The sequence below is a fragment of the Leuciscus leuciscus genome (assembly GCF_965113295.1).
Source record: "Leuciscus leuciscus genome assembly, chromosome: 4".
In the NCBI taxonomy this organism is placed as follows: domain Eukaryota; kingdom Metazoa; phylum Chordata; class Actinopteri; order Cypriniformes; family Leuciscidae; genus Leuciscus; species Leuciscus leuciscus.
This window is the reverse complement of record NC_138728.1, coordinates 18,757,191-18,773,575: the sequence shown is the minus strand read 5'-3', so window position 1 is coordinate 18,773,575 and position 16,385 is coordinate 18,757,191. Positions and strand designations below refer to the sequence as shown.

Genomic DNA, 16,385 nt, shown 5'->3' with positions numbered 1-16,385 from the left:
TCAGTTTGGAGAATGTTATGGATGCGAAATTACAGTTTTAAACAGTTTTGCAACACTTTCACTTCCATACAGACCTGTTAATCATGATGTAACCTTCTGAAACTTTCAGCCATTGCAAGCACCTTTCTGTTGATTGACGTGTGAAAAATCCTCCAGTATTATCAAGAGCTCTTTAGGGAAATCAGGTTTCAGAAATTCATGATTCATCAGAGTGTCATTCAGAAATGAAGCCTATTATAATTAAAAACATACAAAATACAAAGAAAATTATTTAAATGGTCTAGTTTGGTAAAAATAGATATAATATGTATTAAACAATAATTATTGTGTTTTCATGGAATAACAAAATAAATTGGTGCATTTAATTATGACTGTATTTAATCATACTTAGATTTAATTACTTAATTTCACCATACCGAAGGTCAAAGACATTTTTTGTTTTAATCTAAAATCTTGATGTTTTTGTGCTGAAAGCCTTTATACTCCAAGAGTTTTTCCTCACCACTGTCACTTTCAGCTTTCTCACTGGTAGGTGCACGACCTCCTGAAATAATGTGACAGTTACTGTGAGAATAAAAAGCAGGACACAATAAGCCTGAATAGTCTAGGGGTTTCTGCAGGGGTGTGAAGGCTGTTAGATGGATCTCAGGTCTCAGACTCTCTGAATGATTCTGCATGTAACAAACTGAACCCACCTCGCCAGGTTGAAGACGTCATCGATCAGACCGGCCCTGTTGCCCACGGAGATGATCTGCCGTGAGAGAACAGCACAGACATTTACAATACAGCAGGAAGTGATGAGGAGAATAAAAGGAAGAATCATGGGAGGAAGGGGAGGAAGAAACACTTTGGATAAAACGGGAGGAGTCAGAAAATCTGACAGATGTGGAAGAAAGGAATACCTTTGGGTTGCTCATCAGCTGTTGGATGAGAAGTCTCCAGTTGTGGAGGTCGTAGTTCACTCGGAAGTATCCCGTTTGATTGATGTTGCCCAGCAACCACGTCTCGCCGCCCATGTGACCCACTCTGTGCGTCTCTATAAATACAGCAGTAAAAAAAAGAACATGAAACAAATGTTTAATGACACTTCTGCCAGTCACTGTGGCTCAACTCACAAGCAGAAACATGCGGCGCTAAATGATGCCTAGACGCTCAATGACAGAGAATATATTCAGATAACAGGAAGTTCATTACAAACAAAATGTACATAAAGCAATTAAACTGACTGCATTTCTAATGAAATATAAACCAGTCACTATAGTTCAAATGGACTGATATATTTTATCCGACAGTGAACTTGCAAAGCTTTTTATGCATATTAAGTTGTGAGCACATTTATCATCTTTGAAATGAACTCAGACCTGCACAGAAATATACATGAAGAGACGATGCATTCAGCATTTTGTATGTACAACATCTGTAATCTATTGTGTTTGCCACGTTCTCAACCTGTAATATTCCAGCCAGACCTTGTGCTTTTTCATGGCTAACAAATTCACTGGTTAAGTGCTTTCGAGCGCTCATGGACTCAATGGATTTGCTGTATATCGTGATCCAGGAAGCATCCAACCGTCAGCGGACAGATTTCAAGAGTCATGCGGTGAGTTAATGCATATAAATGGGGTCTCTATGTTACAGTGTGTGTTTCTTTCAAGAGTCATTGTCTCCGGCTCGGTGTCATCTGCATTGTAGCCCTGGTGAGGGCAGTTTTTCATGGAAGGTGAGCAGAAAATGGAGGCTGTTAAATGGTCTCATAATCAGGGGAAATTTCAGCTCTGAGCCACATGGATCGCTAGCAGAGCAAATTCAATTCCGGCTCTTGGAATTTGACTCGCTGTGGCTTCGTCCAAAGAAAATCCGCCTCAATCTCCCAAAGGAGAGGAATGTAATGGAATAGGATTGAATGTAATGATGGTGGACGTGTGGGTGCTGCAACAGTGTGGGAATCACAGAAGAACAGCATTGAAGTGTTTAGTTAAAAGGAATATACAAACATGCATGTCTTGAGAGATGAATTCATCAAATTTTACGAGGAAATCAAATTGAAAAAAAATTGTATCTGTCACTGGTTGATAGGGATTTCATGGGTCAAGGACATGACACAAATTTTTTGATCAGGTCTAAAAATGTACTTAAAAAAATCAGTTAGCTCATACATACAATGACTTGAATACACCTTTTTTATGATGAGCACATTTTTTATTTCTTCTTATTAATTACAATTTTGACATTTTTGGGCAGTCAAAAATGTCAGGGTGATATTAAACTGTCCTGAAAATCCTCATTAGAATAATGTGACTGTCTGTGTCCATACGCTAATAAAAGCACTTCGTATAATTGTACCTGTTTTATTGGCGACCCACATGATGGTCTCTGTTGATATGTGACTGGAGTTTCCCACTGCGAACGTCAGCGGTATTTGCCACTGGAAGCTGAAATGAGACAAAGAGAGAAATAACAGATGAAACGCTTCTGTTTGATCTCAGGAGTTTAAATGTCACTGTATGATGCGTATAATCTGACACAAATGGACGCCCACGATTTAATGGGATTGTGGGATACATTTGTGTATCCTTCTTGCAGGCAGAGTGACAAAATCAGGAGTATCAGATGATTGTGAAGCTCAAAGAAAACCCAGCAGTGTCAAAGCTCAAAGAAATCAGCTTTCATTCTTTCCCAGAGTGCTTTGCTTTCTCTCTCTATCTCTCTCTCTGTCACACACACACACACACACAGCTGTGTATCACTCATCACCCGATCGCTGTCATGTTCTGTGTCGCCACCTCATTTTGATGTCGATTCATCTGTGACTCTATAGCTTTCATGTGCTATTGTGTGTGTATGAACATCTCTAGGTATGAACTCTGTCTGACAGCTGTCACACTGGATGGCCGTCCCTCTTTCAGTCTGTCAAAATGTCTGACACACACATGGAGGAGTTCTGCTGTCTGCCAGCGTAAATTACCCCAGACAACAAGAGTGCAGCTGAGCTGATCCAAAGCAATAAATACTGTAACATTATGAGATCTAATGTAAGACTGAATCATTTGAACACGCTCCAAACAAATATTTGAACTTTATTTAACAATTTCCCCCCTTCCTCAGCTTTTTTTATAGGTTCACTGGGAAATTCGGATGATCACGGACAACAAAAGTCAATTCTGTGCTATAGGTTTAATGTTCTATTGCTATTTAATGTGTTTTCAAATGTTACAGAATTATGTGAAAAATTACCATTTATACTTGAAGTTGAATGTCTAGTTAACGATCTTCAATTAAAAGTAGATAAATCAACAGATTGTTAATAACTAAAGAATATGTAAGTTTGGTATTTAGGGTAAAAACATCCCTTCTGTAGAGGCTAAAGGCACAATCAGTGGCGTCATGCCCATTCAAAGTGAGGGGGCACGTGCCCCCTCAGATTTTTCCTCCCTGATAATTTATTCCTATTGTGCTCCATAATATACCAGAGCCTATAACGACTCAAATGTATTCTTCTGGATGTGTAATAAATCGGTCAGCAATGCATCAGCCCGCCCCTTTTTCCTAATATGGTGTCTGTGTAGGCCTATATCAAATCTAGAGCGCTACCCGAATCTTTGCTGTGTATGTTCAAGCAACTCACTCGTCTCGCACGTTGAGCTGGCAATGTTTTACAGATGGTCTTGAAGTGGTAAGTGGGCAAAACAACAAATCGGCATTGAATTAGTTATCGGATGATATTAAAAGGTAGTGGGATTATTTGTGGTTGACCTGGAAATTTTTACTTGATCAAAAAGTTATGGATTTGATATTAGCTGCGAATTCAGAGCATTAACTTAAGTTGTGTCAGTGTAACGTTATCGATAGCTAGCCTAGTCTAACCTTAAACTAGTTGGCTAACGTCACTGCCATACAAAGCCATAGTAACGTTATCTGATCGGTTTTGATTACTTTTTAAAATTTCTGTCAAATATGAACCATTTTCAAATAAACGGGGTAGTGTTAACCTTATTCAGCACTGAAATCTGCCAAACTTCTTTCAAAGTCCTTCATCACATATTAATATTAAAATAACTTAATTTCAGAGCACCACAAAGTCAGACCTCAGCACCTTTATGTACATTTAATGTAAGATCGTTCTTGGGTCACATACCAATTATCATAACATAAAAACTGCAATGGTACTGTTTTTAAAATCATGTGTAGTAGGCCTAAGTGTACAGTAAGTGTGTGTGTATAAACATGCTTTAATGAAGTAGACTTCAAAAGCTTTTGAATTTGAGCTTACAGTTCTTTCATCAACCTGTCTTTTACATAAACTTACAAAATAGATACTTTAACTTAGTCCTCAGATAGAGGAGGGTTGCTGCTAGCTCCGTTAAGGTATTTCTGTCCCTCCCAAACTGCATTGAAATGGTATGTTTAGCAGCCAGAATTAAAAAAAATTCAGGGGGAGAAACCCCCTGACCCCTCCTAACATGATCCATATCACCCGTCAGAAAACAATTGCAACGTCTCAGATTGTGCCCCCCCAGAATTTTGGCTTGCATGACGCCCCTGGGCACAATAATTGACATTAAATATTTGGCTGGCTTTTTCATTTGTTGGCAAGACATGGTTACATTCAAATGGTCGATATCATTATCAAGTTGAGTGTCTACCATATTTATAATGAATTTAAAATTAATATTTATTTAAAAATGCACATTTTACTTAAGCTGTGCCTTTCGCCCCATTGTACTTTATTCAGTGACTGATAACTTGATAAGAAATGACAACATCGCTTAATGGTGTTTTAATGCTTAATCATGAAAATGTGTTAATGAATGTCTTTTAAATTATACATAATTTTATGTGTTTAAAAACACCATCCCTTCCTTTGGTTAGCATGTTAACATCTTAGCTATCTTAGCATGCGCCTAACTTCTTAAGAAAAGCTTTTTTTCATTGGCTAGAACAACATATCATGATAAGCCATCTTTTATCTTGAGGCAACATGCTAAAAATCACTCTGACAAACACATAGCAACACCCTGGCAACCGTCACAGCAGCCTAGCACTGTGGCAGTGAACTTTACACAGGCACGCACAACATATTCCTCATAAATGTCAACATTTAGTGATTAAATATGAGAAGAACCGTCTGGATTATTTCATGATATCAGTCTTGGCTGTGGGGAAAGGGTTGGATCATTAAGCATTTGTGTTAGTTGGAAAACTGACAGGAACGGACAAAAATCCCTTTCAGGCTGCTGGTGACTCACCTCCATTCATTCAGGATTTAATGTGTCTTAATTATGTCTGAATACGCCTCAATTAGGGTTTTGTGAAAAGACAGGCCGAAATCTCTGTTATAAAACAATATGGGAACTCTTTACTTAAAGCCTTTATGTATAATGCATTATAAAGGAATTCATAATGTACGTTGTAATGCAGTATGTATTTTCATAAATTTTTTTTGATTCCTTAGTTCACCTGAAATTGGTTGTTTGTCTTGTGTTTTTTAATGCATTATACTTTCTAAAGGCGTAACATAATTATTACAATGTATGTGGTTACAATTATTCATAAGTCCATTCAATGCATTGTAAGGAGCATTACAAGGCATAGTCAATGCATTAAAGATACTTTTATAATGTATTTAAAAAAAAGGTTTAATTAAAGTGTCACCAACAATATTTTTAAAGGCGGCAGAAACGGCTGTAAACAGCAGACACTGGAGATGCTGGGATGAAAGTTTATATCGCAGAGGATATAACTTTAACACAGTTGAGAAGACATTATGCATAAGCTGAGGCTATATGAAGCCTGCTGGGAAACAGTATTTAAACGCATATGTTTATAAGGAGACTATAGAGATAGATCCTGCCGTAGATGAGCGCTGATAACAATACTTATGAATTCCAGAGATAATAGAAGCATCTGTGTGTGTGTTCAAATGAAATCACACAGATACATTTGCATAAAACTGTGTTCATCAGTGGAATTGAACAAGAGAAGAAAGCAAAAGAAAATTAAAGTTCTCCACAGGCTGGTAATTTGGTGGCTCATGTTTGTTCATTTATGGAAGCGTCTGTTATCATCATCGTTATTTACATCCCTCAGGAACTTTTGTGTTATGGCCCAGAGCTTTAGCTAAAGCAAGAATGAAGAGTTCAGTCTCTGCAGCAGACGGGTAAAGTGTGTGAGAGATGAGACATGTGGGCATCATTTCATGTTTATGGAACAAACCCGTGTTTGTTTTCTGCAGTTGTAGATATCATACACTAATGGATAATATTATATAAATGAAAGCAACATGAGAGGCAGTGCATTACAGTGATTTTACCATGGTCAGGAAGAGTTGTTATGCACACATGTGAAATGGAGACCCTTATAAGATGGCAGAAACAGAATTTAAAAAGGGGCCCAATTTTAAATGAATTATAAATGAGTACATATCCACAAATTAATAAATAATACTAATAAAAAAAAAATGTAAACAAATATATTTCGGACTTTTGGAAATTTTATGAAGAAAATATGTAATGCTAAACATTTAATGCCACCATGATTTGGTGCTATATGGTTGTTCCAAGTTTTTTGTTTTTGTTAAACATAAAAAAATAAAATAAAAATCAGGCAAATTATAATTAGCAATATATGACCGAGAAATGAGCCTTCAACACTATATCACCACTGTAAAAGAGTAACAGATGGTCTCTGGATGTGTCTACATTTAAAATTCACTGTGATTAACCACTATCCTCTCTCTGCTCATGGGTTTTGAGGTCTCAGTCTCACTGTCTCTCTGTGAGGGTGTGATAATATCTCAGGCTCTCTTCAGGGACCGCTGGCTTTTTCAATCCATAATGAGTCACTGGGGGCTTTTTGTGGCTCAACATGTGTGATACTGTAAATCCTAAAAACACTTTTATCCAACACCAGCAGCACTGAAGAGAAGAAAAAAATACAAGTGTCTCCATTTGAAACCTTCTGTGGAGGTCCACACAGGCTGGAGTTTGTGTTGAGCTTGAGCTGTTGTGTTCATTTATGTTTTGTAGACTTTCAATCAATCACCCAGCAGCGGTTTAAAACCACTGGGACCGTGAGGAACTGGAAAGAAGAAGATGAAATATGACATTGTTAATATGCATTGGCGGACTAGCTCTGCTACTCTGCTGTTGGTTATTGCTGCTTCTGCTGCAGAACAAGTAGAGGACTTGCTTTTGCCAATACATATTACACAACATGCTGCTGCTGTACAATAGAATACATGAATTACCAGTAGCAGATCTATACAGGTGGAGCTGGGGAAGATGGAGGGTTTCTGAAAGCACACTGGAAACTGCGATAGCAGACGCTAACCAAGTATTTCAATGTTGAGCAGCGAGCTCATTGGGTACTGAAACAGCAGGAAACAATCAGGTGTGTCCTATAGAGAACAATGTAATTGAAAGCAGATTAAGTGCAATGTCAGAAGGATATCAGCCTGCCTGTGTCATGACAGAACATTTCATTTGCACAGAACACATTTTTTTTCTTAAGTCATTATATAGCACAGAATAATTTTTTGGTCAAAACTAGATCTTTTTTTTTTTCAACTTTATTCATGTGCCCAGTAGCGTTCTAGCTGTTAGTATTGAGTTATTTCAGCAATGCAAAATTTTCCCCTCAAGGATCATTGAAGTATCTAACTTGAGCAATACGTTTTACGACATAAGTTTTACAAAGTTATACACCAACCTCACGTAGACCTACACATACCTGCACACTATAAGACTCTGTAAGGCTCAGATCCACATCGGGACTGTAAATAATTCACAGGAGTAACTGCACGTATCCAACACAGTCAAGTCTGCAATGGGAAAATGAATTTGTGCCTTCAAGCACTAATAAGTTGTTTATATTCTCCATGAAATCACCTCAGCACAAAATCTGTGCTGTGAAAAATCCAAACAGAAGTCAGGTAAGATACGAGTGCAAAGGTGTTAATGAAACAACGTTTCAGCTCCAGACTTTTTACACTTGTGAAAATAACAACCGGATCAGCAAACTATCTTGGACATCCCTTACGAAAAAAAAGTATACTTCAAGTTCATTTTATGAAGTATACTTGAGTAATGTTCAAGTATATTTTTAAGTATACTTTATGTAGTAAGTATACTAATGTCAATATGTACTAGTAGTAAACTTGTAAGTGTACTCTTTTAATACCGCTTGGGACTAAATTGGCCCACTTGAAGTATATAAAAGTATATGTTTAAGTGTACTACCGGTATAAGTGTAACAGTAGTAAACTTTAAGTGCACAACTAGTTCATAATTATGTTTCTCATTTGTACTGCAAGTGAACTTATGAGTATACTAGTAGTTTACTATTTTAATACTTGTAGCAACTTTGAAGTATACTCTCAGTAAACTACTGGTTTAGTAGTTTTATACTACAAGTTTTATTTTAATGTACTCTCAGTAAACTACTAGTTTAGTAGTTTTATACTACAAGTTTTCTTTAAGTGAACTTAACATTATACTTATAGTTTACCATTTATATATAATTTTTACTCTTTTAGTATACTCTCAGTAAACTACTAGTTTAGTAGTTTTATACTACAAGTTTTCTTTTAATGTACTCTCAGTAAACTACTAGTTTAGTAGTTTTATTTTACAAGTATTCTTTTAATTTACTCTCAGTAAACTACTAGTTTAGTAGTTTTATTCTACAAGTTTTCTTTAAGTGAACTTAACATTATACTTATAGTTTACTATTTATATACAATTTTTGCAGTTGCAGTAGGCCGATACTACTATGTTCAAATGTTATTTTTTTATACTTGAAAAATACCTTTAACTCTACTTTAATTTTAAAAACATTTTATTAGCTTCATGCATCCTTTTTTATCAACACTTGAATGTCAGTAAGTTTCATAAAGGCAACATTTTAAACAAAATAGTTGAGAAAATCACATTTTTGTCAAAGACTACGCCTTGATCAGATCCAGAACGATGATCAAAACACAGGTGGAGTAGATCGAGTCCAACACCCCCAAAGCTTCAGTCGTTTTCTCTTCATGGGTTAGGCCTACGCAGAGCCATGGAGAGAGAGAGTTGCGACACTCTTTGATGTCGCCGCTATGGCTGTCACGTGGTTCATGTAAGCCCCAATAGTTCCAAAACGTACGCTGGCTGTCATGTTCTTCTATGGGACAGACAGCAGCGATTGCATTATTGAACGGTAAATATAAAATAAAACACACACCCAAGTACTTTTTCAGCTGTTATTGCATTTTGTTAATGTCAGTTTTGCATTTGGAGATAAGTTTTAGGCTATATTTTTGGAGGGAAAAGCTTATAATGTTCATGTTCGCATGGGTAGTAGCACTGGCTTTAGCGGCTCTAACTTAACTTTTCCATATCATTCATCTGATGATGGACGTCTCATGATATTTATTTTAGCACAACTGGGCTGTATTAGGCTATTGATTCCCGTGATTTTGCTTATAAATTTTGATTCAGCCATTAGCCTACCTTCGTGATCACGCAAAGAGGTCTGCCGTGGCGGTCTGTTCAGAATTCGCTTAGAAGTTAGCTCACTTCTTCTGATGAAAGTGGCCATCCCCCAGGACCACAACGTGAAACATGATCATGTTAAGACTAAGAATATTATTTTAAGATTAAGGCCATACACATTATCAAAACTATAACAGATTAAAAACGAATTTAAGCATGGCTGATACAAATGAAGGTTTTCAAATAAAATATTTTTTATTAAACAATGACAGACAACAAAAATGTGTGCTTGTGTGTGTGAACAAGAAAAACAAAAACCAGGGGCAGGTGATCCATGAAACAGACAGGACTGGTGATGGCCATAACAATCCTAAAGGTCCAGCATTGTTCTCACAAGCCGCTTCACTCAAGACAATAATAACATAATGAAAAGTTAGTATATCCCAAAAAATTTAATTAAATAAAAGTTGCTATAAAGGTGGTAGCGATTCATTACCGAACTCTTAGCTGACGAAGTCGCGCTAGCTAACTAACGTTAGCTAGCAGGCAGTGCTTGAAAATTGGTTGAAACAACCAACATAAAATATAAATAATTACGCTGTGCATGTACAAATGAAGACCAGTATAAGCATCGCAAAGGGCCTCTGATACAATATAGACAGTTGACAATTCAAAAGAGGTCGATATTTCGGCAACTTAACTCTGGAACAACTCGACGCGCAGCAATGTAAGTGAATGGTGTCCAACGCCCAAATGACAGTGTTTGGAACTATTGCGATCTTCATATCCCGGAAGTAGGCGGTTAAAAGCGCCGCCATTATTTACAACGGAGGTCTATGGGAGTGTCGCAACTCTCTCTCTCTATGGCTCTGGGCCTACGCTTCATTTCAGGAAACATTAAGCAGTTTTGATTTACAAGCTGTTTAATGTTTGATATTACATTATTTTACATTTGAGTGAGCAATCTTCTATCACTTGTTTCAGCTTCTTCTTCTCCTGTGTTTTGATCCAGAGATTCTGTACTAGAAGATGTGTCACAGCGCCCCCTACCGTATACCAGTGAAAACATGGATAGCTGGAAAATTCAGTCAATGGTGGGGAAAAGTTAAATTAAAGTAAATATGTACACTACCAGTGGACTAGCCTACACAAAAATTCAGATACGCAGAATTAGAAACATATCTGTTTCATATCAATATTTTAATCAATATTTTCAAACAAAGTTTCATAAGACTGTATATGAAAAACGATGTAAAAAAAAAAGTATATTTAATAGGCTACTCGATCAAAAGAGTTAACACAACTAAAAGCCAAGCATACTTTGAATAATTCAAATTTTAAGTATATCTCGATCAAAAGATTGAGTACAAGTATAGGCCAAATATACTTGGACTTTTCTCTCAGTATAAGTCAAGTACACTTAAGTGTAATTAAGTATATTTTTGAGAAGTAAATAAAATGTAGACTGAAAGTATGCTTTCTTCTTTTTAGTTGAAAAGAAGTATACTAATAGAACACTTGAATAAACTTATTTTCCATGCTTATTTTATTTACACTATAAGCTATTCCACCCGAAAGTTTGTTACTATATAAAGCTGAACATGTTAGTTTATAAGACGGTGTGTAATATTATGTTTTTTTAAAAAGTATTTAATAAGCTACTCAATCAAAATAGTAAACACAAGTACAAGTCAATAATACTTACAATACTTAATTATACTTTTAAGTATATCTCGATCAACAAGTATAGGCCAAATATACTTAGACTTTTCTGTCAGTATAAGTCAAGTTACTTAAGTGCAATTTGAAGTATATTTCTGAGAAGTACATAAAGTATATTTCTGAGAAGTACATAAAGTATATTTCTGAGAAGTATATAAAAAGTAGACTGAAAGTATACTTTCTTATTTTTAGTTTAAAAGAAGTATACTAATAGAAAACTTGAATAAACTTCTTTTTCGTAAGGGGTGTCAAACGGTCCTTTCATGATTTCAGATTTCAGGTGTGTTGAAGTACAGCTTTGCCATTTCAGGTAAAAACGTCACTTCTCTCTAATGAATCAACTTTCTAATGACTTATTCAATCTATACTAACTTAATACTGAGGTTTTATAATTGAGAAGAAAACTGTGGCCTTTAAGCTAACTGCTATTATGCTAACAAACTGATGTAAACAATCAGATTAGCTGTAGCTGTGACAATTTCAAATAAATATTTAGCATTAAATACAAATTACAAGATCTTTACAAAACCCTAACTTTGTAAAAACAAGCGAAAATGTTTATAATGCTAGCATGCTAGGCTTCCACTGTAAATGCATTCATATGTAAATGTATTTTCTCGTTTTCATTCTCTTTACAAACTGAAAGACTAGTCAAAATGAATTACTGGGTAATAAATAACAGACCGAATATGACGTAAATACAGCTGCTGTTGTATTTAACCCAAAAATATTCCTTTAATGCACGTTTGAAAAAAGAGGTAGATTAGATGTGGATTAGCGAGCTCTTTGCTAGCTGGATTATGAAGCTGCTTCAAGAGAATCAAAGTGTAGCATAAAAGCCAGCATGTGTTTCAAGTACAACGGTGTGGAAGAAAAAAATATATTTTTCTGTGGAGTTTGGACATCTCCAGATAGACTCTGGACCCTCTATGAACTTTAATGAGATGGCAGTGGACATGAAACACACAGAAGGAGTGTGAAATACATTCAAACTGACCTTCTCTGTTTTCCTTTTGTTGCTGCCAATGTTTCTGTCAGCACATTTTGCTAGGCTGGCTTAAAGCCTCAAGTGAGGTGTTACACTGCATTTACAAAGGTGCCAAATCCCCCTGCATTCTGGCAGGTTGTCTGGTACTCAGCTGAAAACCTGCCTGAGGGGCAAAACAGGAAAAAGACGCCCCCTACTCGCAACTCAGCTTTGCTATTGACTCCTGGAGCAGCTCTGCTTCTGAACGCCTCCGCAGAAGACCGCAGCGCTCAGAAAACACGTTCATGTAGGAGGAGACGTTCAAAGTAAGGTGGCTTTGTCTGCTCTGAACAAATGAACTCAGGAAAGAGGCGGACAAACAAATTTCTACCTGTATGTTTCATATTTATAACATTAGATGGCTTGTTATGGAGAGCTAGCCTAGCCGTGTAGAATGAAGATAAATCTAATGCTTTTATGATGCCAGAAATGATGCTTTTATCTCACTAGAGTTATTATTATCTCCTATTTCTAACTAATCTATTCAACTTTTAACCACCTTTAGTCAAAAAGAAACCACAATAATATATCCAATAGATTACAAGATAAGAAATGTTTTCTCATGTCCTGAAATTGCAGATGTTTGACATTGATATTGTTCTCAACTTGAGAAACGTTATTATTACTATCCAAATGGCAATACTGCTTAACAACCCTCCCCACACACACTCAAACTGACAGTTCAGCAATAAAATTCAATTCTTGAGTCAATTATTGTGCTGCTAACAGTGTCTGATTCAAAACAAAAGGAGAATTTCTAAAACAGATCAGAGGTGGTATTGAATTAATCATCTACATTTTTACGCAGAATTAAACTAATTTATCTGCCAGTGACACATGCAGTTCTCTTACGAGAGGTCTCTCGTACTGCGTAAGATATCTTACGCTAGGGGAAAATCCTTTTCCGCGAGATATTGAAGCCAAAAATTATCCTTAATTTTGTAATAATGCAAAACGCGTTGCAGCAGCAATGCAGACATAGGCGAGACAGCTCGCGCGCCTATTGGCTGCTCTGCGGCAACTGCAGCAGCCTATCGAGCGAGGCCTGGCATGACGTCGGACCCAATCAGGGCACTTCGCGCCCGCTGCGTCACGTCCCGCCGAAATGGGCGTGGTCTAGGCCTATAAATATCGCTCGCAGGCAGCTATTATCTGATTTTTCATCCTTCAAGCGAAGCACACGCATCGCTGGAGCTGGATTAGAAGCCGCGCCGCCGAGAGAGAGCACCTTCAGCGGGACGAGTCACTGAAGTCGCTGGCCGCGCCGCCTTCCTGCCTTCCTGCTGCGCTTTCCGGCGCTTATATCCTTCTCTTTTAATTACACTGTATTTCTGTGTGTGTGTGTCGCCGCCGCGACACACATTTCTAAAAGAGCTAGCGTCTTTTTAAAGATGCCTTCCTGCGGCTCGTGCAGAGCCACACTCAGCGACGGGGACCGCCACGTGATCTGCGTTTCCTGCCTGGGTGAGGAACATGCAGCTCTCGCGCTCGCTGACGGCGGATGCCCTCACTGCGAGCTGATGGCAATGGCGACTCTGAGGACTCGCCTAGCCGTCTTCACCGAGACTGCTCCCCCGCCCGCCGCGGCGTCGCGCCGTAAAAAGCGCCGTGCCCAGCGGGCCCCGGAACCCTCCCTCAGCCGCCAAAGCTCGCCGGTTCGCCCGCTTGCTTCCCCGGCTTCTTCTGTTTCGCTTCCTGACGGACAGCGGCCGCCGTCTGCCGCCGCTTCCGTTGATATCGCGGATGAGGAAGCCCTGCTGGGAGAGGATGATTCCTGCTCTATCCTGGCGTCAGGCAGTGAGGATTGGGCGGACTCTGAGGACCCCGCACCCCCTGCCCGCACTTCGTCAGGCAAGAGAGCTTCCATTGAGACGGAACTCATGCGAGTACTCGCACAGGCCGCGGCGAGCCTCGGCCTCGAGTGGTCTTCGCCTGAGCAGCCCGCTCACAACCGGCTGGATGGATTTTTCCTGCCTGGGGAGCGCGCTTCGCCTGTGTCCAGACCGGCGCCCTTTCTTCCTGAGTTACACGAAGAAGTCGCCAAGTCCTGGAGCGCCCCCTATTCTGCTAGAGTGCGTCCTGCTGTTTCTTTGGCATTCTCCGCCGTTGACGATGCCAAGAACAAAGGATACCTCTCGCTGCCGCCGGTTGAAGAGGCGATAGCGGCCCACTTATGCCCGCCCTCCGCTGGACGGCGCGCTAAGCCGGCCCTACCCTCTAAAGCTTGCCGCACGACGTCAAGCTTGCTCCACCGCGCTTTCTCCGCCGCCGGGCAAGCTGCGTCAGCGTTGCACACCATGGCAACGCTCCAGATCTTCCAGGCCGATCTCCTCCGTAAGCTGGATGAGGAAGGACCTGACGCGATCTGCGTGCCGGACTTAAGGAGTGCCACGGACCTCGCTCTTCGTGCTACTAAGTCCGCAGCACAAGCCATTGGACGGACTATGGCTTCTCTCACCGTGTCTGAGAGACATCTCTGGCTGACGCTCTCGGAAATGGCCGAGTCTGAACGCACCGCGTTCCTCGACGCCCCGCTTTCCGCCACAGGCCTCTTTGGATCCTCCGTCAAGGATTTCGCGGAGAGATTCGCAGAGGTACAGAAAGCGTCTCAGGCTATGAAGCACTTCCTCCCGAAGCGCTCCAGCTCTGCAGCAGGCCGTGCGAAACCGTCTGCTCAGAGCTCACAGCCACAGCCACCGTCCACTGCCTCCACTTCACAGCGCCGCCAGGCCAGAAGCGCGAGACCGCGCTCCCGCTCATCCGGTCGCCGCCCCGCAGGACGCGGCTCGCGACCTAGGATCACGGTGAAGCCCGAGGCCCCGAAGTCGTCCTAGCACATCTAGGAAAACGACGGTGTTCCAGTCCCGCTGCGGCCGGACTCACACCAAAGCTATTCGCTCGTCCAGTTCCAGAAAATGTGACTGTTCCAGTGTTTTCTGCAGCCAACAAGTCGGTTCTGTCACCCGCTTGCCTGCACACAAATGCCGTTTTCACGGCTACCCAGATAAATCCCCAAAAGAGTGTATTTTCTGGTGTCCCGGCCACGGCCGATGGTGTTTCGTGTGTAGTAAGAATGCCCACTGCCCAGTGCCCATCCCTACACATAAGCACAGCCTGTCACACAGGGCTCGCGCACATAAAACCGACTCAGATCGGTTGCGCTTCAAACATGGTGAACGTGCCCACTACCCAGTGCCCACTAACACCACGTTATGCATGTCTCACGGTTTCTGTAAAAACGAAACCAACGTGCACTCGCTTCACGCAAGCGAATGATGTTTTCGGTGTGATAAATGTGCCCGCTGTCCCGCGCCCACATCCACACATAGACATGACAGTTCCCACGGGAACCGCCCAGCCCTCCCCCTCGCGGTTAACCACCGCAGAGGAGTCGAGCGCGGGCAATCTGCCCGCTGTCATCAGCGCGCCCCATGCCTCAAATGTCACGAGCGACACGCTTGTGTTACAGCACACCGAAGCTTCTCCATCGCTGAGCGAGCGGAGCGCGCTTCGTATTCGACCCCTAGCTATCCATGCAGACGCATGGGCAAAGCTACCCGGGGTTTCGAAGTGGGTGCTGAACATTATAGAAAGAGGCTATTCGCTGCAGTTTCGCCGACGCCCTCGCCGCTATGTGGCGCGCGTCGAGACCACGGTAAAAACAGAAGTAGCACATCTACTTTGAGCCGAAGTGACGAAACTATTGAGCAAAGGGGCCATAGAACCTCTCTCTCAAGATCAGAGCGAGGGAGGGCTATACAGCAGATACTTCCTGGTACCGAAAAAAGACGGGGGTCTCAGACCCATACTAGATCTAAGGCAACTGAACAAAGTGCTTGTGAAGCGACAGTTCAGGATGCTCACGACCAGGCAAATCCTTGTGCAGATTCGCCAAGGAGATTGGTTTGTGTCAATAGATCTGAAAGACGCGTATTTTCAAATACAGATAGCGTCACGTCACAGGCGATATTTGAGATTCGCCTTCGAGGGCCAGGCATATCAGTACACAGTCCTGCCGTTCGGTTTGTCCCTAGCACCCCGTACATTTACGAAGTGCATGGATGCGGCGCTCGCACCCCTCAGAATGAGAGGCATGCGAGTGCTGAACTATTTGGACGATTGGCTGATTCTAGCGCAATCTCGCGCAGTGCTCATAGAACACACGA

At 40.6% G+C, this 16,385-nt stretch overlaps 1 protein-coding gene across 1 annotated transcript in view; it reads right to left on the bottom strand.

Moving 5' to 3' along the window:
• The window catches only part of LOC309497858 (thyrotropin-releasing hormone-degrading ectoenzyme-like), a 154,176-nt gene that overhangs the window by 23,072 nt on the left and 114,719 nt on the right, over positions 1 to 16,385 (bottom strand). Inside the window, exons 10-12 of the mRNA XM_082168202.1 lie at positions 2,344 to 2,432; positions 903 to 1,036; positions 696 to 751 (exon numbers count right to left, since the gene is read on the bottom strand). Coding sequence (XP_082024328.1) covers positions 696 to 751; positions 903 to 1,036; positions 2,344 to 2,432 — 279 coding nt within the window. The remainder of the gene's footprint in view (positions 1 to 695; positions 752 to 902; positions 1,037 to 2,343; positions 2,433 to 16,385) is intronic.